Genomic DNA, 27,500 nt, shown 5'->3' on the forward strand with positions numbered 1-27,500 from the left:
GTGAGCAGAACTCAGGCAACTGCATATTTTCACAAGGTGATGGAAAACCTCTTATAAAATCAAGCCCTCAAAGTAGACAACTTCAACTATGATCTTCCTAGTGATATTTGATGGCTCTCTGCTCTACCTGCAAGCAATGACAGATCAACCCAAATGCCCGATTATGACTAAGCATAGCTTAACATGAGAGTTCTTCCCATTACAACTGTTCAGTTTATTCATAACCCCAAACTTTTTTACATTGACCAGGGTTGCATTTTTTTTTTCTTCACTTGATTTTTTGTCCTATTGTCTCAAGATGTCCTAAGAGTCAGTCCTATATTGATGTAGGCTTTCAGCTTCAGGATAGCATTTTATCACCCTGCAGGCGTGCAGCAGACATGCTCCCCATTAGAAAAATATTCAGAAGTCACACAGGGGAAGTGTGAGCTCTTGGAGTAGGGATGAGGCAGAGAATTGCAATAAACCCCAAGTAGCCTATACCAGTTGTTTTTACATTCCTACAAGCACTCTGCTACAGTAGCGTATCAAGCACATTATTTTCAGACAGTATGGTGGGATGGAGGAGTTCCTGGTAACCCCAGCAAAAGACATTAATAATCAGGAGAGGAGATCTCTGGTTGGGTGCGAACATACAGAGAGAACTGACCCTACTTGAATGACCCTGTTACTGCATATTATAAAAAGATATGAAAGACATATCCTGATTTTGTATTTGGCAGATTGGTTATTGGAATGAAGATGAAAAGTTGGTTCCAGCAGCCATAGACACTCAAAGTGGCAATGAGTCTACAAGCCTTCAGAACAGGACTTACATAGTCACAACTATCCTAGTAAGTGCTGTGACTTCTATGCCAGCTCTTCCTCTTCCCCATCTCCCTGATGTGCAGAATTCCTCTTCCCCCTCATGTGCTCTCCTTTGTACTATATCATTTTTATAATAGCAATAATAATAATAATAATAATAATAATAACAGCACTTACAGTTTCCTGCTGGGTCCATAAAGATATCTGAAAATTGCTGTGGCTAATTAAATAGGTGTTAAAGAGCTCTCATGCTTAAGTGTAGAAAATACAAAAGATTATGACAAGATAGCAGAGGCATCAGCATAGGTAAATTAGGAACATTATACCTGTGCTTTGTATTTAGCCCACAGAATGGGGGCTGTAATTCTGGGAAGGTTAAGCTGTATTGTACAGAGAGGCTGAATCATACCTTTAAAAACAAATCTCCAGTATAATCACGAAGGAATAATGGGTACCCCATAATGTATGGTATCACATATTGTGTCATTGTATATGCTTACCCTGCAGAAGCAGTTGAAGTTTTACTAACTTGTTTTGTTAAATGCTTACTGTGAGTCTGTGGAGAAGACAGAATACCCAAATTGATTTAAACATATTTAGGCCTCTCTCCTGTCCAGCAGATTTGATTCTACCTGTGCCCACATGGGCAGACATGCCTTTAAAAATTCAGAGCTCAGATGCACTACATATCCCTTGCAGAAGTGCACTGAAAGGTTTGTTGCCCAAACCCCTCAGCTACACCATTCCCCTCAGGATCATCACTGAGGAAACTGCACACAGATTCTGCATGAATAATAGAAAATGCCACAATAAAAATCACACTTCACACCTTATAAAATAAGCCCATTGTGCACTGACTGTGCCCTTTGGTACAGGAACACAAAGCTAGAGCTTTGCAAGGGGACCAGGAACTTCACACTGGGCTCTAGACTGAGCCCTTGATGTGCATCTCTAGAAATGCAGAGCGTGGCTCAATATTGGTCTTCTCTGTTCCAGGAAGACCCGTATGTGATGCTCAAGAAGAATGCCAACCAGTTTGAAGGCAATGAGAGGTATGAAGGCTACTGTGTGGAGCTCGCTGCTGAGATCGCAAAGCATGTTGGCTACCACTACAGGCTGGAGATTGTCAGAGATGGGAAGTATGGAGCCCGGGACCCTGACACCAAAACCTGGAACGGCATGGTGGGAGAACTCGTTTATGGGGTGAGTTTCCAACCTTGTCCATTGTCTTTAGCTCTTGGTCCTTGAGAAGACATTCAAGTGCTACAGCAAAAAAGAGCCCTGCCTTCTGTCAGCCTGAGCTGTCTTGATGACTGGAGCTCTGATAATGTAAATAATCAGCCCAAGTAAAACATGTTAATTTAGGGAGGGACAGCACATTTTGTTCCTATGGAAATGTCAAAATGTTTCCTTTCAACAGTTCCAATATTCTTTTTGTTTCCATTTTTGGAAGAACAAGTATTGAAAGGTCAAACTTTCCCATGGGTAGACTCTCCAAATTTTACTCTGTATTTGCATGATAATGGCAGGATGAAAGAAGGATAAGATTTCAAACACTTAGCATATGACTGGTGAACAGTAGGACTAGATCATTTTCTGTCTAGCCACTCATTTCCATCATCTCGGACATACACCTGCACCCTAAATTTCTAAACCCTGTTCACTCTGGTAGTTCACAATAGTTTTAAGTCAGAGGAGTCTAATTTTCCCTTGTAAAGGGGAAATTAATGTAGGGAATAAGTGCCCAAGTCTCTGTGTCACTATGTTGGAGTGAGGGATGACCTTGTCTCCTACTGGTAGCTCCACGGCATATGCCGACTGCCATTTCAATGCAATTCCCTTTCCATTTTCAAGACAGATTGTAAAATAAGTGGAGAGTGCACATCAGTGTCACTGGAACATTTTTGCTCTTCTCCTGCATCTGTTATGCAATCAAAAAACAGTTCCTGATGGAAGTAAACATCCTGGCATCCTTTTTCAGACAATTGGCCTTTCCTTACCTCTTTTGATGTCTGAATGATAAAGCTCTTTTAGTGAAAATCATCTGCATCAGGCTGTGACTATCAGTGGATAAATCAGACAAGAAGAGCTAGGTGGCTGTAAAAAGAAAATGCTGTGATTTCAAAACAGAACTGGTAATCAGTAGTGATAAAATGGAAATAATGCACCAATATTATGGGCTGCTCCTTTTTAACATTTCTCTTGCAATTTGTTTTGTCTGATTTCTTCTGAGATAGTGGGGGTAATAGCAGGGTTAGCAGAGATCAAAGCTGGAGTTAGGAGATATATTTTATCCCCAGAATGCAAATCTCTTTTCTGTCTCTCCTTTTCAGAGGGCAGATGTGGCTGTGGCACCTTTAACCATCACTCTGGTTCGAGAAGAAGTTATAGACTTTTCCAAACCGTTCATGAGTTTAGGTATCTCTATCATGATAAAAAAACCTCAGAAGTCCAAACCAGGAGTTTTTTCCTTTCTGGATCCTTTGGCTTATGAGATATGGATGTGCATTGTTTTTGCCTACATTGGAGTGAGTGTCGTCCTCTTCCTGGTGAGTCGCTTCAGCCCTTACGAGTGGCACACTGAGGAGTTTGAAGAAGGACGAGACCAACCAGCTAATGACCAGACAAATGAGTTTGGGATATTCAACAGTCTCTGGTTCTCCCTGGGAGCTTTCATGCAGCAAGGATGTGATATTTCTCCAAGGTGCGTAGCCTTCTCCAATGATTTAACCTTTCTGCGCGCTTTGGAGCTGAACAGGTTCTTCTTTAACCTTCCTTCCTGAACCGTAGTGTAGTTTTCTGAATCAGATGCAGATTCAGAAAGGATCTAAGAGTTCACAGGTCTCACACCAGTGAGCCGGGGACCTCAAACTTGGGACCATAAAAATACCATTCTAAATTTTTATTTAGAGTGCCGGAGAGTTCGAGGGAATTGACAGAAATGCAAACAAGAATTTCTGAAGCCACATATTTGCAATCAGTTTTTGTCAGTCATTTATTTCATTGCCTTTAGGAAAAAAGGTCATTCTAGCATTATAGGAAAGCTATAAAATTCCAGTAAAGTGGGGAGAAATAATACAGTAAGTGCCTAGTAAAAGGTTATAAGACCTGTGCCAATGGTTATGGAGCACACTGAGTGGCTTTAAGTATCATTGGCCTTTAGAAAGGTCAGAGGAGTACTGAATTTTCCTTCTGGTTCCCATTTCAGTCAATAGTTCTGCTGCCTGAAAGTTCAGTAGGACCCAAAGTCCAAATAGTTCCTAAAGGGACTTTTGGTAGAGACATTTATTCTTGGTCTAAACTAATGACTCTTGTGATTACTTTTAGATAGTTTTTCTTGGAAAAGTTAGCACAATATAAGGTGACTTAAAAAGTACATGAAATGCAGAAGATGTAAATCTGTGATAAAGACACAAGCCCAGACTTATTTTTAAATTGTCTGGGAATGCCTCCTTCATTTTTGAGAGCTGTATTCCCACAGCTCTTACGACAGAGCTTTTGCTTACTGCAGGAACCCATGATGTATTCTCAAGGCCTTGTTCATACAAAGGTGTTCAAAAAGAAAAAGAATTAAAAACACAGGTACTAAATAGCTGCAAGGTTTTCTTATTTATTTGCATGAGTTCCATGGGTGTAAGTAATGCTGAGGGATGTTTCCTGTGGTATGTGTATATTCACCTGAGGCAGGACCAGAGGTGAGCCAGGGATGAGGTTTCTGACACCTCCAGTGTTTTGTGTCTAGGGTTTGTAAGGCTGAAAAAGGGTTAATGAGTTGTGGCTTGGGATGTGGATCATATGTACCCATCATTCCCAAGAGGTCTGCTCTGGATGTTGGTTCTGTTGGTCAATGGTTCTGTTGGTCAATTGGTTGGTTGGTTTGAGAGCACGTGGACAGGTCAAGCGCCAAAGCCACCAGATGCTGCAGGACACTGATGTTGTTTACTCTTTCCAAGAGGCACAGCATGCCTCTGCACCACTCACACACCCGGGTTTTACATGCAAGATCATTGGACCAGGAAAGCTGCTTGTCCCAGTCTAGGCTAAGAACATTTTTGGCTGCATTTGATTGAAACTGAAGGTACTGCCAGTCACAAGGATGAATTTGCAGGCAGTATATGCATTTTCTGCATTTACATGCCATGGTGACATCTGAAGTGATTCTCTGATAAAAGTAGATGGCCTTTTTCTTTTTTCCCCATCCTTCCTTTATTGGGCTTCTTCACCCTTCTCTTCAAGGGAAATTTCAGTGGAGATGCACATACTGTGGGTGAACACAATAGGCAGCATTTAATTTCCCACATGCTGGGATGGCATCAAAGCTCAGGGGACGAGAAGGAGATACAATTCCATCGGCAAATAGAGACAAGACTGCGCAGCCCAGCACAGCTCCCGCGGGCTGGCAGGGAGGGGCCAGGCACCACCTCATTGTCTATTGGATGGCAATTTGTCCAAATATTAATGAGCTTGGGATAGGGGGGAAGTAAGAGCCTGCAGAGCACCTTGATAGTGACAGCCTTTATGAATATGTTTTATCATCTGATCATTGATTAGTAGGAGTCCTGCTGGAGCATTCAGAAAGTCTTCCCAGCAGAGAGAATTTCAACTTTATTGCTGTCTTGTAACACAGCCCTGTGTGTTAGGATCAGGTTATTGCCATTTTCATTCTCATTGTTGTTCTTGTCATCATTATTCTTATTTAGGAAAGAGAACGTCTTCCTCTGGGGACATTAAAATAGCCAGTTTGTGTTCCAAGGAGGAGCATGGAGACGTGAAAAGCTGCAAATTTGCGGAATAGCAAATTTTGAAACAACTTTAATAAAAAGTGTTGGGGGAAGATCAGTGGGTTTGATCCAAATAACAAGATTTGCTCTAGCTAAACATGCTTTGAACCACCATTGCAAAGTGTTCTTTTCTTTTGCTTTGCAATGGGAAATGAGAATGATTCTGTCATTGTTATTTTAATGTTGTTAAGTTGATCATCTTGATAGTGAAAATTACAATTTCATTGAAACCAATATTTTCCCATGGACTACAAGAGCACTTCTGACTACAAATATATGCAAGAAGAGAAAATTTGAAAAATGGATTATGGGAATTATTATAACTCCCAGTACTCTGAGTACAGCTCCTTGTGATGGTTGCAGGTGGAGGGGGACATTTCTGTGAAATGTAAAAGCAAGGAGGAAGCAGAAGGGTGAGAATTTCCGTAGGATGTTGTTGTACAGAAAGGCTCTGGGTGCTCTCCATAATTCACATGTATTTTTCACACGAACCTAGTGCAGGATTTCTGTGACACATCACTTAGAAATGAATGCTTGGTAGAATGACGTTGTGGGCAGGTGGAGATCTGCTCTATTCCAATATATTTCTTATATGGTTGCTTCTAAACTTATCACTACAATCTCTCAGCATCTCCCCAGTAACGTATTAACCAACACAAATAGCTTCTGTTATACATCTGTTCTGTCATTCCCTCCCCAGCAGAAAGGAGCAAGTGCAGGGGTGTATTTTGTTTTTGTAGAGGTTTTGGTTTGTTTATTTCAGTTTTGTTTTGGGAAGGAGTAGGGGAAATTTGTCTGGAGGGTTGGTTTGGTTTTTTTTCCCAGAGTATGTTTGTTTTAAGTGCATACGCCACTATGTATTTATCGTTAAAAAAATGTAAGATCAAAACTGCAGACACATCACTCAGCACAGCGGGTGGTGCAGTTTGCAGCAGCTCCTTGCTCTTGTAAATGTGTGTTCCTCAGTCTCAGACCAGTCCCCAGGGAACTTCAATCCCCCACTGGGAAAAAAATTTGCTTTTGAAGGAAAGTGACATCCTTTTAAAGGACAGTCTTACTAGCCAGAACTTTAATCAGGCTTTTAAGTATGCTGGTCACAACCTACCAAACACTTTAAAGATATATGGTGAATTTCATGACCTGTGGATGGCCAAGACAGAGCATAGCTGTAGGTTATGTGCTCATAGCCTCTTCTCCGGAGGAGTGAGGTCGACTGGTGCCTTGAAGCTCTGAAGCCTTCATGTCTAGGTATAGACTGGATGAGTGTGACAAAAGCCAGACAGTGACCAGCCATGGACAGTCCCAGCCATAACTGGTGGCAATTTGTGTTGTGCCTTTGGACGCAGCAACATGAGCATGACCAAGGAATCATAGAATCATAGAATCATAGAATAGATTGGGTTGGAAAAGACCTCCAAGATCATCAAGTCCAACCCCTGATCCAACTCCAATTACTATATCATGGCACTAAGGGCCACGTCCAATCTCTTTTTAAAAACCTCCAGGGATGGTGAATCCACCACCTCTCTGGGCAGGCGGTTGCAGTGCCTGATTACCCTTTCTGTAAAGAATTTCTTCCTAACATCTAACCTAAACCTCCCCTGGCAGAGCTTGAGCCCATGCCCCCTTGTCCTATTGTTGGTTGCCTGGGAGAAGAGACCAACCCCCACCTGGCTATAACCTCCCTTCAGGTAGTTGAAGAGAGTGATGAGGTCACCTCTAAGCCTTCTCTTCTCCAGACTAAACAACCCCAGCTCCCTCAGCCTCTCCTCATAGGACTTGTGCTCAAGTCCCTTCACCAGCCTTGTTGCTCTTCTCTGGACCCGCTCCAGCACCTGAATTCATCCCTTTTAAGCCATAAATGGAATGACTTGGTTGTAGATATGTAACTTCAACACAAGGAGGCTGGAACCTCTTGGACATTTCCCACTGTAGTGTGTGATCCCCTTTCTGCACCATCACTGACCAGTGGCCTCACTGGGTGTGGTTCAGTCACTACCACATGGACTAATTTTTCCTCATTGAGGTGAGATGGTCCCTGTTGTTGCCCTTAAAGTCTGTGCTTTCAAAGTACTGGCTGATACACAGCAGAGTGGAGAAGAAGCAACATTTAGTAGTTGTGAGTAGTTTAATGGGCAGAAATCAGTGAAGTCTGAAACAGGCCATAAATGATTGGGCTTTACAAAGTGCCACCTTAACTTCAGAAAACAGTAATGAAATTGCAAAAGCACTCATTAAATGTGAAATATAGACTCAGAAAGGAGATTCGCAGAGCAGGCATCAGAGGTAATAAATATCCCACAGCCCATAGCGAGAGCCTGCAGCAAGAGAAATGTGAAGTAAATATGACTCACATTGTACCGTTTTTCAGAAATGTAATTTGATAAATTGTCTTCAGAGCTTAAAATAATCCCAGTGTGTAGCAGCTGTGGAGAATAGGACCTCACTAACATCCAGCACGTTGCTGCCATTCCTCACTCAGCATGGAGCTGAGGCCTTTGAAAATGAGACCAAGAGGATGTCTGGGCTTCCCAGCCTCCTCTGCGGCAAAACGAAGTATCTGAATTTTTCATCTGCCCCACCATTTCCTACAAAATGGATTATTTGTTTGTTGTGAAAAGGGTAAAAAAGCCCGGATAAAAATATGTATTTCTGTTGTCAGCTTCCTAGCTTGATCTTCTATTTTTTATTATCTCAAACTACATTGCTTCATATGGTTTGAGCCTAAAAGAGGCTTCCTGTATATTGGAGTCTATTAAATTTAATCCATTTACACTTCCTGTGACTCAGAAAACTTGTGTTTGACTCAAAGATTAAATACATTTGGCTAAAATACATCTTCCAGTAAGGCATTTATTCTTCCTGTGAAGATACCATGAGATAGAATATGCAGTTTCTCTCAGCTGAGTGACTTGTCCCCACTGTAGTTTGACAGGAGGATAAATATCACACAGTATCACCCAGTAAATGCAACTATTCTGTGTGTCCTGCCAGTGGAAATCGAAACAGACATCTTCAAAAATAAACCCAGCTTCATGGGGACTCTCTTTATACTGTGCTGTGGAAACAAAACACATGTATTTTGGATTCAGATCAAAACATACCGTAAGTAGAAGGGAAATGTATAGTCATATCATGACATCATAGAATATCATGTCGTGATACCTGGACAATATAGCTCGTAATTGCTCATTATAATCTGCATGATTGAGAACAGAGCTGGAGATGCCCTGTTCATTCTTCACTGGAAGTGAAGTGATGGATGAAGCTTTCATCACAGCCTGCATCTGAGAGAGAGCCAGACTTGAGAGGGGACATTTTGAGAGCATCAGCAGGGGTGCACGAGCAGAAGGAGATTCTGCGCTGGTCCATGCAACGTGCCATAGGGGAGCACTGCTGGGAAATGGCTGGGCCCTACCAGAGTTGCCTAAAGATTGTGGGTGTTTCCTGTGTGCAAGAAGATATGGCACAAGACGCGACCCACCCTTCAGCTGGCTTGAGAGAAGGACTTAAATGGGTCTTAACCTGCCTGCAGAGTCCAGACCTAGGGCCAGTACAGGAGGCAGTGGCACATGCCAAGCAGTGACCCCTTGGCTGGGGGGGAATGTGTTGCTTAGGGAGGTTTGCTGGCAGAGATGATGAATGAATACACTCTGGGGTGGGAAGGAGAGATACAAATGCTGGCTGCTATCCAGTCAATAAAAACAATCTATTCTTCATGGGTATCTTGTGGGCATCATCATTTGTTTTTAGTGACATGGAAACAGTGCACTGTGGCTGATCTATATAGTGTGTAGCTGGGCTTGTATTTCACTGCACTCCTTTGCAGGCTTTCTGTTGCACTCAGTCATAGCAGTTTGTTTGTGGAAGAGTAAGTACGGTATTTATTATGTACCTGTAATTAAGGGTGAATATTTTCTTCTGCTATTTTTCTTGTTTATTTACATTTCTTTTTAGATCAATTGAAAAAAAAAAAAAATCACAGGAGACTTCAGCCATAGAGCTGGTGGAAATAACAGCAAAATTGCTCCACAAGTTGTTGAGATTTTTTTCCTAAACTAGCCTCTAGAGATTTTGAAAAATAGCAGCATTTTTAAATATCATCAAGACGTTCCTAGTACTGAAAGATTTTATCCGGTTTTAGACATGATCTAAATCAGAAATTGAATAGGACAAAAAATTTCCTTTTTTTTAGTGAGAGGTTCGATTTGAGTTCTTTCAAGAGAATTATTTCTGTTCTGTCCTTTGTTAACTTACATTTGCAGGGTACTTACTTATTTTGCTAAAAATTTGGAATTAGGGAAATTAGAACCAGCTGCATTTAGCAATTAGAAGGATTTAAATTCCTTCCTGAAATAAAGGCTGAGCCTTAGTATTTATTTGGAGAGTCTTCTTGATTTCAGTAGGCATCTTCTTTGACATTCCAAACATCTGCCTGTCTTTTTGGCCTGACGTGCATCCTGGTGTTGTCCTTGTAGTGCCCATTATAACCTTAAACCTTAACTTGTCTGGACAGTCACTGGAGAGCTGTGCAAGCTCTTCCATGGCAGGAGTCCCACAAGCAATGAGAAAAGATTTGTGATTTTGTTTTTTCCCTCGCACTGTTTGCACAGGAAGGTCTGAGGGTGATGGAGCAGAGCTTGCTGGCAGGGCTTGCTAAAGCCTTTCTGGGGACATGGTAGACAGCATGCTTGCTCCTACAACCAGCTGGCTGACCACCAGTTGGATTCACTGTGCAGTCTTTGAGGCAAAGGGTGGATTTTTGTGATCAAGGAAGCAGCAATGTGTTGTTTTCTTGGGGATCACATGCAACCTGCAATTCCTGCTAAACTGCTGGGTCTGCCCTGGGGGACAAGGCAGCCAAAGCAGACTGGGAGCAGGGTTGGTTCAGCATCCCTGCTACAACTTCTCCAACATGGGGTGAATCCAGGAGGCTTGGAGCCTTGTCCATGGGGATAAAGCTCAGGATCATTAGTTTTTGTCAATTTGCTTGAAGTGGTGAGCTGAGATTGGTCTTTAGGAATAAAAGTTTAAAAAATAAGATTTCAACTTCTAGAAAAGTCTTCTTTCTTTTTAAAAGTGTACCAAATGATTTTGCAATTATCTCTACCTGGCAGAGTTAATTATGTCCAGGGAGAGGAAATTCAGGTCACAGGGTAACAGCAGTACTTGCAAATCACCAGGAACTGATGACCACACTTATTTCTGAAAGGCACTTAACCAGAGAAAGTGACTCACCAGAGGAGCAGCTTGACAAATTGCACAATATCTAACTAAACAGTCCCCTTTGGAGCCTGCGCAATTCCATGGCAACCAAAATGTGGCAGCCAGGGGAAAATGGAAATTCTTTTAAAATAGTCATCCTTGCTATCCTCTTTTTCATTTGGAAAATGCTGAAGGATCTAAAGGACTCAGAAGAAGGAAATAACTAACTGTTGGGAAAAATTAATTTCATCTGTAAAGGAAAAATGAGGTTTTTTTGAATTTCCATGCTCTGCCATCTGAAAATTTCTAAATGCTGCAGAGGTAATGAATGTTTCCTCCACTGATCTGTAAGCCACTTCCTCAGGATAGTTTCCCCACCAGGCGTATCTAGTCACTCTTCCACAGCTCTGACTTCAGGCCTTTATCATTGAGGTTGCTGGGGGACAGCAAAAAATTTGCTGAAAATCTCCCTCATTGAGTGACAGATATACTAATCGTTCCACCAGCTGTATTTAAAGTAAGAAGTCAAACACTTGATCCAAAAGCAGATTTATTAAGCTAAAAATATATTTGCAATCTCTCTTTTTTTTTTTTTCAGAACTAAATAAATATTTCTCATATTATTAATTGAAAACAAAGTTTAAAATAGTGGGGAGGAATGTGCATAGCCTAGGGTTTTTTTTAATCTATTGGGAAGTTTTATTAGGGCAACTCTGACATGGAAATGGCACGTGCTGCTTGTGTTTCTGGTGCTGTGCACTGGCTCAGGATCATGAGCAGCACTAAGATTTATAGAGCTGACTGAGATTCGTAACCTTCTCTGTGACTCTGGCAGGAGACCCTCTGAGGCTCCAGGGACTCCCTATTATGCCATGCTCTGACTTGCTGATTTTCAATCAGTGAGAGAAACACATTTTCTCTTTTCATTTTCTTTGCTCTTGATAACCTGTTATCCCCGAGCAGTCGGCTCAGCTGGGGTCTGACATCCCCTGAGCTGCAGTCAGTACTGGGCATGGTTGTGTCTTCCTAACAGCTAGGTCGATTGCCAAGTGTTTTTGTCAAAGAATAAGGGTCATGAGGAGCTGAATGACCTCCATGTCCCTGAAGTAGTGTCCTCTGCAAGGCTGCCTGTCACACACTGTTTTAATGTTGGCACTCCAGAAAAATATTGTAGCTAAGATAGGAAGCCTTGAGCGTGTTTTCACAGGGAAGCTCTGCTTAAATAACTTCCATATGCTGTACATCACTTTTATCAGCACTAAGATATCATGTGCACGCTGTCTGGATACACAGTCGAATGAGCATTGAACTCCTCAATTCAAATTGTTCTGGCTCACAGCACACGGAGCATCCACAGCTGCTCTTTACTGGTTTAATCCCCGGAGCTGGCCAAAACCTCATGACCTTCCCTTGGAGGCTCAGAGCACTTCTCTTATTCCAGCGGAGCTGGGGTTTTATTGTACCTGTTCTGCTTTTGTCCCAAATTTTGTCGCAACTACTTGTCGTGGTAACTGGGGAAGCACCATACCCCTTTTTCATGAGAAGTTCAGGAATGCGTACATATGGCCAGCACTGTCCATTCTGACACCCCAAAACAGTGAGCAGGCAAAGACAAATTTATTGAAATATGAAAGAGGTGCTACGTTGGTCATTGTGAAAGTCTTGATGAAGCTGAGTGGTTTGGAAAAGCAAAACATGGGTCATGCTAAGAAATAGGGGCAAAAGCCTTGCTGTGCTTGGACAGGGTCTGGAGTTGAAGGAGGTAGAACATGGAGTCACCTCTGAAGTCCTCCATGATGGCATCTTGGTCTTCCTTCCACTTGCACTTGGATCAAAGGAGCCAAGTGACAGCTAGGGGACACCTGATTCATATCATCAAATGGTAGGAAAGGGCATACAGCTGGTGTACACACCCTTTTCTTTAAGCAGCAACATACTTTATGGCATTCAATCCAGTAATTCTGATTAATGCCTACCCGGAAGAGTGGCTGCTTACCCTTAGATCCAAAGGCTAAGCAGCGATAATCCAATCATGGTAATCATTACTTACTACTTTGATCTTCAGATAAAAGAGCCTATAGAAGTGCAAAAGTGTTACATCACTGTTATTTGGACAACTTCAAAGCATGTTATGTACACTAATGAATTCTCCCAACACAGTCTGATGAGAAGTAATAGGTAAATATGTGAACAGAGGAGTAGAAAGGAAGGGGGGAGAAGATGATTCCTCATATGGTGAAAGGGAAAAGCAACAAAAATAAGAACCTGTACACTGTGGATGGATGTGAGATGTGAAGAAGGGTCCACAAGGGCCCAGCTGCAGGAGTCAAGCACGTGAGATCCCTTCCCATGAGAGCACAAGGATGCTCTTCCCATAGGAGAAAATTTTCTCTTCTCTATCACTTCTCTCAATAAAAAGCAAGATCTCAGGCTGCACAGGAGGAAAGGGAAGAAGGGGCCTTTTCATCTCAGCAGTGCTTCCAAAGCCTTCAAAAATAAAAAAAGTGGCCAAACAGATCTTAGCAGGTGAAACAGGGGCAGAAGAAACACTGAAAATGTTTTCCCTTCACAGTTTGGGAGTTTTAATGTTAAAAGGCAGGCACACCTGGGCACATAAAGCTCTTCTAAAAGACACTGGCTGGGAAAAGAAACCAGACTCATTCCTCACCACTTCTACAAGAGATACAGTATGCACTTGTAGAAAAAATAAAGGCTCAAAAGTTAAAATAGAGAAAATGTAACTTGTACACTCTTGGTGAGGGTTTATATTTTAAATTAGAAATGAGAGGGGAAAGGAAGGGAATATTTGGGAACATTATTCAGCGTGAAAATCTTCCAGTGCAGAAAATACTTTCCTCCCAGAAAATGTGTTTCTCACATCAGTTTGGGAAATCTGACAAAAGACAGTCAAAAAAACTGAGCAAAAAGAACCAAGGCAAGGCACCCTGGAAGAGTTCTGGACTAGGTTATTGTAACATTGCCCAAAATTCTCAAAAATTGAGCTCTAAATTGTGAGCACATGTAGGTGGTTAAAGAGGATCTTGGAGAAATGAAGAACTAATAGCATATAATCCAAAATATATTAAATCTTTGGGGAAAAAAACAGCTTTTTCATCAAGCAGACTTTGAAGAAGAAACTGAGGGGAGCATATGAAATCTAGCAAAGGACATTAGCACAACAGGCCGTTGTTTAAAAAGAAGGATGAGTGCTGTTAAATTTGCGGCCACCTGAGGTTGAGGAAGTTCCTGAGTAATGAATCTCCTGGGGCACTCCAGCGAGTGCTTCTGACAAAATTTTATGCTTATCACCTTGTGAGTTTTTCTCAGCAAAGCGAACAAAAGTCACCAAAGTGAGAAAAATACTTGAAGAGCCTTTTTTACAGTTAAATCTTTGCTCAAAGGCATGACAAGAGCTGGGGGTTTTTTATCTTGTAGCAAAAGCTGGCAAAATTTCAGAAGAGGGATGACTTTGCTTTTCACCAGAGCTGCTGAGCAGCCTGAAGTGACCACGTGTTTCTCAACAAACCTCTGTCTGAACACTCATCCCTTAAACTATCCTGGTTTGCAACATGGAGAGGCACAACGTGCCTATACTTAGGAGGATCACAGTGTGTTTCTTTGGATATATCTGTTCTGCCTTTCAACCACACTCTTATTTTTTCTTAGGGTTATACCTCATCCCCCTATCCTAGCCCTTTACTTACAATGTTGTTTTGTTTTTTTTTTTTTATCAGCCCTCTGGAAGAGTTGGGTGTATTATCCTGAATTTTAGGGATAAGCACCTCATCTCAGCAGCCAATACTGACTGCTCAGGAGTGATGTCTCCCTCAAATGAAGGACTTATCTCTGTTCTGCAGTTCTGTTTTGTTTTTATACCATGAGTGGTACATGGGTCCTGATGAAGTTTGGGGCAACTCATTGCCCATGTCAGTCCATGCTTGCTTGTCATCTAGTGCTTCTAACACCATACTTCATTAGCTGAGCAGGTGAGTTGTGTTGGTTGCATCTCAGCAGGCTGTATTTTGTGTTCATTGAGGACCACAGGAGCATACAACCTGCAGACTAGTATTGAGTCCATAAATTACCCCTTGCATAGCTGAGCCCATTTGATGCTGTCTCTGCCTGCTGGGATTGAGTGTCTCAGGTAGGAGAAGTGAGCAAAGAAGGAGCTGAGAGGTATATTCCACTTGGTGACCAACGCTTCAGGCCCCCCATCCAGGTGAAGTTCATAAATGTGATTCTTTCTCTTCTCCTACAGTTGGGAACTGAATTCAGGAGATCAAGTAAGCTACCTTGGATCCCATAAGGTGGTAGGGTTTCCCAAGGAACAACAACAAAAAAAAAAAGAGCTCCTGGATGTTAGTCCTCTGCTTAGGCCACTAGGTACTTTGTGTCAGTCAAAATGCTAAGTGAATGTCTTGAAAACAGCACGTAGTTGCTCCACATAGTCATGCTTATACTTAGTACTGCAGCAATCCAAGCTCCAATGACTGTAGAAACACAAGTGGCATGATGCATTTCTGACTAAGCAGAGAAATTCATTTTAGAATGAGGTTTTGCTTATTAAAAGGAAATTGAAGAAAAAAGTGCCAACATATTCTGCAAAAGAAGGGACGAAACAGTAGGAGAAGGACCATATACTGCTGTCTGAGGCCATTAGCCTAGGCAGAAAGAAACAGTAAATAAACTGTGACATATAATTAAAGTCTCATAGATATACATTCTGCAGTTGAATCTGGGAGATTCTGCATATTTGGAGACAATATGTTCAGTTGTTGCAATATTTACACAGCAAGTGACCCCAAGGCCATATCGTAAAAGGACTTCTGCTGGGATTCTGTAGCCCATATTGCTTCCTTCCGTTTTGGCTTTGGGGGCCGGATGAGTTGACATGTTTTGCCTGAAAATATGAGAAAGAGCAGATCTCCAGCCCAAATAAAAAAAGTTAAGCTCTCAAATTTTTTCTTTTTCTTTTTTTTTTTTGAAGCAAAAAATAGAAAAATACAAGCAGGAGAGGGACAGCATGGGACTCCCAGTACCTGTGTACCTTCAGCTTTCTTACCCTCTCTCACTGGTTAATGTTACCCACAGGGAATCAAAATATGCATCTGTTACCTCTGCAGAAAAGTTATGAGGGGAGCTGAAGAAGGAATTTGTACCACTGGGAGAGGTGAATGAGAATGTCAATAGAAAACATTCCTACTTCTGTGTTTGTAAGGCCTCTCATGACACTTCATGTTAAAGCCCAGCACTGCAGTTGGGACTCCAGACTCTTGTACCAGGAGGTGGGAATCAATGATAAGCAAATGCAAACTGATAGTGGCAAGAAAACTAAGAATACAGCATGGACAGAAAAACATGCATTATAATCACTCTGATTTCATGACAAACAATAGCTCATTCAAAACTATCTATGGCATAGCAGAGTGTAAGAGGTGAAGAGCTTTGCAGGATGTGTGTGATGGATTTCCAGCTCCACATCCTCACACTATGTTTGTTCCTCTCTCTTTGACTATTCACAGACTTTTCAAGCAACTCTAGGATTCATGTCAAGGTTGGAGATAAAATGGGTAAGACTAATCCTGCTAGATGGTCTGTGACACACACACAAAAAAACAAAGCTCATTTGCATTGACAGAGTTTAATGTTGAAAATTTGTTTAAAATAAGAGCAAAACTGGAGCAAAATATTTGCACCTAATCCACTACCAAGTCAACCTTCAGATAGACCCATGAAGTTATCTAGAGTCAGTATCAAATTAGCAGAGTAGTGTTGGAGATCAGAGAATCTGTGTGGGTAGAGGACCAAAAGTGAATTTGACCCACAATCAGTAGAACAAGCATATAAGAACTTTTCTTTCGACAGTTTTGCATAAATTCATTCAGTGACAAATGTGTCAGTTGACTAAGTGAGCCTTTATTAGACTTGAATTTAACAGCAAATCTGGGAAATCCTCCCAAAGCAACTATGGCTCTAGAATCCCAGATTTGTGCTTCTAATTAAAAGGCTGTCAGTTTAGGTGTAATTCTCCATAAGAAATGGATTTGAGGAGGGGGAAGGGAGAAGTGGGAGAGAACAGGGATACTACTTGAATAGTGTTCCAATGAGGTTTACTTTGTATATTTTCTGACAATCTTGTTAATGTTTTTCATGAAAATTTATGATGCTCTTCTAATAAGATGGCAAAACAGAGATAAACTCCTGTCAGCTTTTCCTCCCTTCCGTAAGGGATCAGATCAAAGAGCAGATTGTTTGATCAAGGACTGTGTTTTGTTTTAAGAAATAAGAGATTATAGCTGCATGATTTTCTTTTTTCTGTGAAGAATCCATCAATGCTAAGGATAGAACTTAAAAAAAAAATCACTTCACGGAAACAAAGGGAACTTAAAATCCTTTTCTGTTTCTACTGGCAAAATGCAACTGTTTTGGCAAGGAAAGGTAAAAAAAAAAAAAGCTATCTAAGTGAGAAGATCAAGATGATTAATTTCAGCTTGGTTATCTGCAGTTTTTCCATCAGACAGATAGAAAATAACACATTCTAGAATTATCTTTTAAATTATACATGTGGTAGGTAAGGATTTAAAGTATTGTGAAAGCTGAAACAAAATCATTTGTAATGAAAAATCAGAAACAAAATTGTTTACTGTGTTAAAATTATACCTTTTAGCCTTTCAGAAATTAAACATTAAGTAACAGAAAAAAGCAAAGCTTGGATGGGCCCAAAACCATTTTCAGAATGCTACTTTTAAAGGACATTTGTGACCATTATCTTTTCATTCTGGTTGAGAATATTAAGGTTTCATTTACAATTTCAGGATTTTCCATGATGCTGAAATTCTGGTTCCCAGCCAGCTCTAATTTTAAGTAGATTGTGCACAGTGAATAATGAAGGCAGAGTATTTATTATTTACTCCTGCAAGGGTAATGTTGGAAAGGAGCGCTGTGTTCTTGCTACTGTTCTGTGGTGACAGGCAGGACACCAAGTCGGGGAGAGGATGGGGCAGGTGACTTTAGCCAGCACAGGCAGGGTTGGAAGAAGAAACGAGGAGATCTTAGTTTTGATTGTGTAAGAAAGAAGAGTATAGGTGTAGAGGGAATAATACAGGTTGAAAAATGCACAGTCTAGTCTATCTAGCGATTTCATCCTTTCTGCATCCCAGAATTAGCCACTCAGTAAAGCCTCTTTCACTGTTATTCTTGCTTATTTTCTTCTGATTTTTTTTTTAGATCCTGCTATTCACAAGTATTACTATGATAATGAACGTGAATAAATCCAGAGGTCAAATAGACAAATCCAAACATCTAAACCTTAGCATATCTTTAAAGTACTAACCAGTGTGCTCTATCTCACCTTAGCTCTGCAGAGAACTGAGTCACTAACTTGTTTCCACACAGCAGAGAGCTGTTTGCCTTTATGTTATGCTTGGATGAGTATGGGGGCATGTAAATTCTCAGTGCAAGAGGATTTAAACCCCATACTGCCTTTTAGTGAAGAGAAATGAATTTTGCTGGGTCTCGAGCTGCAGAACATTTGTTAGTCAAGTGGAAGGTCATTTTCTGTTACGGACAGTAGAGTGAGATTTTCAAAACTTCAAAGTGACTTAAAAGTACAAGATGTATCTATATCTACTCCTCTGTGACTGCTTTTAATGGAGCATAAACATAAGTCTTGTCTCACTGGCTTTCGACCAGGCTTATAGCTCCCAAGTATTGAAGTCACTTCTAGCACTGGGACATTATCTCCTAAATTACAAAGGCACTTCTGCAAATGTGTCCCGTGATGGTAGCACTGCTGCTCTCCTGCTTGGTCTACGAAAGTAACAGAACAAGATCGTAATGGATATTGTCTTTCCAACCACTTGCTTCCAGTAAGCAGTAACAGGCATTGTCTCAAAATCTAAATAGGCAATATAGTCATACAGAGAAACCCAACTTGTCCTGTTTAGCTTATGTTTGCTGCAATTGAGCCATAGGGATGTCACATGGGATCGCATCTGCTTGTGTGATGTTTCATCGTGACTGTTATTATGTTGTTCATTGTACTGAACTAGCCTCCAAGAGCTTTCATCACTGGCCAGCGCTTCCTTGTGTTAGATGCTGCACAACCACAGAGCGAAAGGGCGATGCCCTGTAGAGCCCATATGCTGAGTGTTTTCTCTGCTGTGTATTTACAGCAGTTTAGATTCACTGCTTCTAGATCCAAGTCAATCTAGCAATGAGGGCAAACATTGCCCATGAGCAATGTCTGCAACAAAACATCATCCACGTGAAGCCCTAGCCATGCTGGCAATCATAGTGAGCTGTTTATCTACCCTTCTTTTCTTCCACTGTCTGTGAGAGCTAGCACTCAACTCCTCACAACATCTCATGAGATGAGGAGAAATGACCAGCACTAGCAGCAGAGACAGCCCAGATGAGACTGGTGCATGATACAGACGTGCATCCTGTCCCATCCAGCTCCCATGGGAAAGAGGGAACAGCCCCCCTCTCCCTCTTTCCCCAGCCCTCCTTTTTATCTCGCAGTCTCAATACCCCATAGTTACATTTTCATGCTGTCAATGCCAAGTGCAGAGCTGGGAAGTGTAAGGCACCTGCAGCCGACAGCAGGCAGCCCCCGTGGGATAAGCCAGTAATGAATATCACCAGGATGTCGAGGGTCTAGAGGCAGGAATCCGTCTGACTGCCATTGAAGGGATTGAAACAAGTTGCAGAAATATCCCAGCTTCATCAGGAAGGAAAGGCTGTATAATTTGCAGCTGGAGAGCAATGTGATTATTTGCCATGCAAATGGATTTTGCCAGCTCAAAGTGGCCTTCATCAGCAGAGATTGTTGTATTTGACATTATCTGGTTGCTTTTGTTTAATGCCTCTGTGCCTTTTCTGAGCACTTCCTTCCCTGAGCACACATCATCCAGATTAATTAAAGACAGGTATTTTTTTCCCTGTTCCCATCAACCTGAAGACATGTGAGCTGAATCCATAGCTGTCTGTGTCCCCAGTCCCTCTTCAAATATGAAACAAAAGATAAAGTCACTTGTGTGGACAGTCCTGCAGACTGAATATTCTCCACAAATGGGAAGCACAGTGGTCACATTAATCTCACCTAATATTAGCTACTTAAAAATTAGCTGTTTATCCTAGTTCCTTCATAATTCTATAGAGAGGGAGGTCTGCAGAGGGACCTCCTCCCAACTGAGATAGATGGGGTGAATCATCCCTGGAGGACCCTATTCATCTCCAGAGTTTTTTTGTGAGTATGTCTCTCGGAGAGTTAAAGATAAGGTAGAAGAGGAGTGCTCATCTGCCTGCCTTTCCCACAGCACCCAGCACTGCCACAACAAACTTCTGATCCCCTTCTCTGGCTAGCAGTGATGAGGAGGCATGAAAAGAAAGTGATCTGGGATAAGGGGCCATCACTCTTCTCAGCCATGTTGCTGCAGTTGCCAAGGAAGGAGGAGGTTTTATATGAGACACTGCAGGGTGGGGTAACCAGTATATAGTTTATGTTTGGAAACCATACATGAAAAAAATCTTCTTTGTCATACCTTTCATGCTTTTGAAGATGTGGATGATTAAGGAAAGAAATTGTGAACTCTGTATAGTATCACCTTGGAGATGGGTCCTGTAGACTTTTCTGAAAGACCTTCTCTGGCTGGCAGTGATGGGGAGGCATAAAAAGAAAGTGATCTGGGATGAGGGGCCATCACTCTTCTCAGCCATGCTGTTGCAGTTGCCAAGGAAGGAGGAGGTTTTGTATGAGACACTGCAGGGTGGGGTAACCAGTATATAGTTTATGTTTGGAAACCATACATGAAAAAAATCTTCTTTGTCATACCTTTCATGCTTTTGAAGATGTGGATGATTAAGGAAAGAAATTGTGAACTCTGTATAGTATCACCTTGGAGATGGGTCCTGTAGACTTTTCTGAAAGACCCTGAAAGGTGGATCCTTCAAAGTCATTCACTGATCTTGGATTTATGGCAACATGAACTTTGCTGTTCAGTTTCAGAAAAGCCTGTGGAAGAAGAAACCAGAGGGGAGAGCAGAGACTCTGCTCTGAAAAGTAGCCCCCGTGCAGAGGAAAGCCCAACCATCACTAACCATAGAAGTCCTTTCAGTCATATCTGTAAAACACACTGCTTGTCCTTTCTGTCACTGTAATCCCTGGCAGTTGTGTTTCCTGCAGTTTCTCTCCACCATGGGTGAAAGCTGCTGTGATCATTCTCCAGGCTGTGGGGCTGACAGCGTGTGTGATGGGACGGATCCTATATCCCCATATTAGATTGTGTGCTTTCCACTCTGCCCCATGTGTTGCATGTGTGGGAGCTCTGCCACTGTGCCTGCTTTCTTCTGGGAAGTGATCTCAAAGAGTTTTAATGAAAAGATTTCATGGTGCGTTGATCTAAACAACGAGATGATGTGATGTCTGTGGGAGCAGCTCCCTTCACATCAGCACCATTTAAAACCAGACTGGACAGACTAGAAGGGTGTAACCTAGATAAGACCTGCAGCTGGTGGGCTGTGTGGGTTTAGTCTCTTTCCAGTTCTAATTTCAGTGATTAACAGAGTGTGTTTTTTCCCTTGATGGAGCAATGGATCGCACAGGTTTGTTAAGTCATGTTAAACTGCAGTAAACCATAGCAGCTGGACCCAAGGCTTCATGCAGACCTGGACACTGGAACAGGTTGCCCAAGGAAGTTGTGGATGCCCCCTCCCTGGAAGTGTTCAAGGCCAGGCTGGATGAGGCTTTGAGCAACCTGGTCTAGTGTATGATTCTATGATTCTATGATTCTATGATTCTATGATTCTATGATTCTATGATTCTATGATTCTATGATTCTATGATTCTATGATTCTATGATTCTATGATTCTATGATTCTATGATTCTATGATTCTATGATTCTATGATTCTATGATTCTTCTATGGCATGGCATGGCATGCACTGTCATGAGCTGGTCCAGTGCCCTTAACTGGACTGGGATATCTCTGTTCATATTTCAGTAGAGTAGCTCAGGTCAACAGAAAGAAAACACTGAGATACAGCCACCCATGGAGAAATAAACAAGTGTTTCTCACAGGCAGGTCTTCCCTAGTCAGACTGTCTGCCTTTATAAAATAGCATTGTAGGTTACCTTCTGTCTGGGACACCACTCTGCATCTAGAAAGAGCATATAAATAATTTAGATAGAATGCATGAATGCCAATATCACTCTAAAATTATCTTCCACTCTTAAAAATTATTTGAAAATACTTTAATATTAATTAATGCCTGCTTAACTTATTTGCCTCTATAACTATCCAAAGGCTACAGATAATTGGCTATTTGATTGCAGAGAGTGCAAAATATGTAGATTTTAAGGCATTATTATGAACATCTTGTCTAACCATCTGCTGAATGCAAAACAGAGAATGTCAGTACTCAAATTATTCATTAAGGCCATAGCTCCTCTCTGAGCTTCAGTGTGTCTTACAGAAAAACACCAAATTTTGGTTCTTAAACTACAGGTGGTGGAGGAGCTGACTAGTGATCCCAGCTGGTCTGTATGTCTGGTCTGGCTCCGTGCTGGTGCTCCTTCCAGCTGGGGGTCCATGCCACAACACAGACCTTGCCAGAGCTGATGTTTGGGTTGGCATTGCCTTGCCCCACTAAACCTTCCACATAGTTGTCTCCATGTGTTATTTTTAATATGATTATACACTCTGAAATGAATTGAAAACCAAAGTAAATTCTCTCAGTTTATTGTTGATTTTTTTTTTTCATTGTGAATTTTTTATCCCCCCTCTTATTATATTGATACCTTGAAAAGTAGATCGAGAACTACGACAGACCTTTGTCTTCCCTGGAAGTGGCTGGAGAACGTGACTTTGGGTAAACACCTGGGTAAATTATGTGCCTACAAGAGTGAGATGCACCTTTTGGACCTTCACACCCCTACTGTCTGACTCTTCCCTCTGTGTCCAGGTCTCTCTCTGGCCGCATAGTCGGTGGCGTCTGGTGGTTCTTCACCTTGATCATCATATCCTCCTACACAGCTAACCTGGCTGCCTTCCTCACTGTGGAAAGGATGGTTTCTCCCATCGAGAGTGCAGAGGACTTGGCCAAGCAGACAGAAATCGCCTATGGAACACTGGAAGCTGGCTCCACTAAAGAATTTTTCAGGGTAAAAAGGAAACTTTAATACAAACACTTTGATTAGCACCTTGTTTGACAAGTCCACCAGGCCCATCCTCTGTCATCCTCAGCTCAGGTCTGTTTTTTATTCTTGCTACCCCTTATCATGATAGGATCTGCTGCACTTGTACATAGAACAGCAAAAATCCAGTTTTCCCTGTGCTGCTCAGAAGGCTGGCAGTGTCTCCTGTACATGTGATATTCTGCAATTGTAAACACTAATATGGAATATCCATGTGCTTCCCCATTTTACTCAGGAGTTCCTCTGAGAGCTCCAAAAGAAACCATATCCTGATTTTCAGCTTTATTTGCCCTTAGTTTGATCAGCAAAATCACTTGCCATAAACAAACAATCCTACCCTTACTGTGTCAGGGTGACAGGGATGATCCGGGCCCTGGTGCAGAAATGGCAGGAGGTTCATTAACATCCCGATACCTCTTTTGCCTTCCTTGGCCCATCTGATATGTGGGTATGTGTTCAGTCCAAGCTGGAAATATCAGCTGGCACCCAAACCTCTCTTAACACTTCTGTTGGGTTTCTGCTGTCCTACGCAGCGATCCAAAATAGCAGTGTTTGAGAAGATGTGGACATACATGAAGTCAGCCGAACCCTCCGTTTTTGTGAGGACGACAGAAGAGGGGATGATCCGGGTGAGGAAGTCGAAAGGGAAGTATGCCTACCTCTTGGAGTCCACAATGAATGAGTACATTGAGCAGCGGAAGCCCTGTGACACCATGAAGGTGGGAGGTAACTTGGACTCCAAAGGCTATGGCATTGCAACGCCAAAAGGGTCTGCACTGAGGTAAGTAGCTTGGATTTGCTTTCTTTTGCCAAACCACCCAGCAAGTCAATGTATGCACACAGTTCAATCCCCATCGCCATGTCAATCACAAAAGCTTGGGGCATGGAGGTGGGGGAGTTGGAGGGAAAGGATATGAAAACTCAGCGTGATGTGCAGGGAAGTAAAATGCCCAGCTCCCATTGAGAAGCAATGGGAACATCTAATTATTCAAGCCCTGCATTTGGAAACTGGATCCTGGCTGATCCACTTGCTATGAATGTGTCTGCTGTATTAGGTGATGGCAGGGGGGCTGCTGTGGTGTAACCATTGGTTTCACAGAGCATTATCCAGAAGGGACACTCATCCTGTGCCATGTGAACTACATAGCTTTGCAGAGTATGGTATTACCCTGGCTTGGATCCATGCTTGCAGAGGGAGTTCTCATGGGTGTTTCCTAAAATGAAATGCTATTTGGAAGGAATGGGAAGCCAGTTTTGAAAAAACCCTGCAAAAGGTGTGCGTTTTCATCCACTGAGTCAATTCAGATCCTGGCAAGCGCCAAATTATGGCAACTCCAAAGGGGCACAAATCCTACATTTCTGAGCCCAGACCAGCAGCTGTCACATGCCTCCTGTCATGTGAAATATCTTCAGAGATCTTATTTTAAAAAGAAGAAACCTTAAAAAGAACAGACTCAGATCTGAGTTAGTAGCAGAGCTTGGGCCCTGCACACAACAATACTCCTGGACATGAGCTGGCCCTCTGCAAAGTGCGTCATGCAAACTGACCTGCTTAGAGCAGCATTACCACAATCTGCAAATTAGGATGGTGATCTGAGTCACACTAGAGGTGTAGTTCCTTTAGACAGGAGCTATGCAAATTCCTCACATTACAATCATGAGGAATATGAGTTGTAATGTTTTAGTGGGACAAATAAGTCCTCAGAAGCCATAGCTTTAAGTAATCTGATCAATGGTCCAACTCATTTAGTTACTTATTAAACATATTTTGATTAAAATATTTTGACCAAAATCATATGTATGGCCTTATACTTGCTTGCTAACATAACCCAATGCAGAGACTTTTAATCCATGATCTCTGAATTATTAGAAACCAGATGAGCATTTGCTAATACATTTGTCTGGTCACACAGCTCCCAAGCCAAAGCCAGCCCAAAGATTCAAAGATGTATCAACTGGTAACAAATAAGGCCCAAGGATTTTGATTTATTAAGTCAGCTCAAATTTAATTTAGCACTTCCCATATCAGCAATTGCTGGAGGTATCTTTAGAGAAGCTCATAAATGCAATGCAGGTGGTCCGGATGGCAATCATTGCATCCAAAGTGGTTCAGGCTCTGAAATTACTTGGGGTCCTCCAAATGAAGGTGGATATATTCTCACAGCTTTGAGATGTTTACTGTTGCACTCTCTTCAGTGTTTGTTTTCTGTCTTGCAAATATGGAAATTAAGATACAGGGCTGATTCTATTTATTTATTTATTTAAACATCAATCTTGTATCCTAATTTTGATACTATGAAAACAAACAGGAACATCCTACCTGTCTTGTAATTGTTGGCATGTGAAGGAGCCATTTATCATACTTCTAAGAAAAATTTTTTTTTTTAAAAAAAAGCACCAATCATTTTAATTTTTCAGCTCCAAACATCCCTCTGCTAGGCATGATTCAAAAAATTCTTAACATTTCTTTTTGTTTCCTCTTTTGCATCCTGGCTGCATGTAGAACAAATTTCTTATGGGCCTAATGGCAAAGGAGGAATGCTTGATTCTCCATCTGATGGTGTTTCTTTGGAACAGTTGCTGTCAATTTTTGTCCCATTATGTTTGTTTTGTTCCTGTTCTTTTAATTGTTTTAATCTTAGTAGTTCCATACAGTCGTCATTTAGTGTCTGTTTTCCCCTTGGGGTCCTGCACGTGAGAGGTTGCCTTGAGCAAGGTGACATTCATGAGGCATCTGTACAGCACAGTCAGCCTGTCTCTTATTCAGGCTTCATCCTCACTCACTTCCATTCACAAAGTTCTGAGCCAGGTTTGTTGCAACATGTGAGCCAGACCTATCTTAGATCAGGTGTGTTTTAGGAGCTAGGCTGCATTTTGATTTTTGCTACAACCTGGCCCTTTTGTATCTAGTCCGGTTTTCCTGCATTTAGGATAGCTGATCAGGAAAGGATCTGAGAAGGATGCTAAAGAAGAGTTCACCATTGTTTTTCTTGCTTCTACATGGGAACAATATGCAAGTATATTGACACAGATGAATGAAAACAAGGTTGAAAATGCAGAAATAATTCTACGTATTGTAGCAGATGAAAACAGCCCTCCCAGTTAGGTCTCTAGGGCTGCTAAAAGAGCTTGCTTCTTCCTCCTAGATCAATCTGGCTTTGAATATCTTTTGGCTTCCAGATGTTAAAATTTAGTTGCTTTTAGGCATAGCTAAGACAGGCAATGATGGGAGGGTAGAAATTACACATTTCAACACCAGCTAGATCAAGGTGTAATCCTGTCTGACATGAGATAGTGCAGCAGCTGCAAAACTCATTCATTTACTTGACAGGAGCTCTTCTCCACTGTTGGATGAATGATCAAAAAGAGGGCAAAAAACCAAATTATTCAAAACAGGAAAGAAAATCCAAGAAATCTCATGTGAGTCTGGACTCATGGAATAGGAAGGTTTTTGAGATGGAGATCTGGGAGGGCAAGTTCTTTAGAGCAGCCAGCCTGACAGTAAAGTTCCCTAAAATATAAGTTGGTTTTCCTAGTGTTTGTGAATAAACACAAAATGTTCCCTGTTAAAAACTCACCTTTTCTCAGGACTCTAGACCTCTCAGTCTTTCATCACAATACACTCAAGATGAAGTACAGCTTGTTCTGTGTACTCCCCATGAGCTGAAGAGAGACACAATTAACTGAAATGAATCTTCCCAGGAAAGAAAACACATAACGCTTAGTACATGGCCCTGGAAATCATATGGCTGATGCTGTGCTCAGGGAAACTGCAATGCATTTACTTTGTTAACACCTTGTACCCACATAGAAGCTACAATATATTCTGGCTCATTAGTTAACTAATCTTCTGCAGATGGTTCAGCCATCGGAGTGCTAATTAACCTGTATTCTGTTTTAGAAGACAGAAATAATTATGATTTACTTAGTGTCAAATTCTTTCTGGAGCTACATTCACATGCTTCTATTAGCTTTAAAGACAACCAAAGTTAGGACTCTGATCACAATATTCTTACATTAAAAATGGGAAAATATTCAACCATCTTCAAATCTACACCTTTGCCTTCTCTTGAACTGGTAGCAAGTTTGACTGCATATGGATTTTGCTTTTTGAAGGCTGGACTCTGCCTGAAGGAGGCTCCCAGTCCTTGTGAAGGCTTCAGTGCTTGGATGGGATCCCAAAAGGCAGAGCCATCATGGGCTCATGGAGGTCAGCACATCCCTCTTGCTCACAGACAGGCTTTTTTAGAATTGCAATGTAAGAAAACAGCCCCCTCAGTGAAGGTTTCTTGCTGCGGTACAGAGTGCTACATGCACAAATTCTCAGAGGTGGGAGCTGCAAGGTCCTTGGGTTTTTTTAAGATCTGTTTTATTGATATTCAAGGTCTGCTGGTGGACGGTTCAGCCCTCTATCTCTTCCATGCTTTTGAAAGCCCACTCATGCTTGTACCTCACTGTCCTTAGCTTTTATCCTCTTTTTCATGCAATGTCAAGGCCAGCATTGCACGTGA

General features: G+C 41.7%; 1 protein-coding gene across 3 annotated transcripts in view; it reads left to right on the forward strand.

Annotated features, from left to right (window-relative positions):
- GRIA1 (glutamate ionotropic receptor AMPA type subunit 1) overlaps nt 1-27,500 on the forward strand; it is a 64,657-nt gene that overhangs the window by 24,621 nt on the left and 12,536 nt on the right. For all 3 annotated transcript variants that reach the window (XM_010164509.1, XM_010164510.1, XM_029084156.1), the window contains 5 exons: nt 723-833; nt 1,804-2,010; nt 3,141-3,511; nt 22,758-22,956; nt 23,523-23,770. In XM_010164509.1, coding sequence (XP_010162811.1) covers nt 723-833; nt 1,804-2,010; nt 3,141-3,511; nt 22,758-22,956; nt 23,523-23,770 — 1,136 coding nt within the window. The remainder of the gene's footprint in view (nt 1-722; nt 834-1,803; nt 2,011-3,140; nt 3,512-22,757; nt 22,957-23,522; nt 23,771-27,500) is intronic.

The sequence above is a fragment of the Antrostomus carolinensis genome, unplaced genomic scaffold (genome assembly GCF_000700745.2).
Source record: "Antrostomus carolinensis isolate BGI_N321 unplaced genomic scaffold, ASM70074v2 scaffold9153, whole genome shotgun sequence".
NCBI lineage: Eukaryota > Metazoa > Chordata > Aves > Caprimulgiformes > Caprimulgidae > Antrostomus > Antrostomus carolinensis.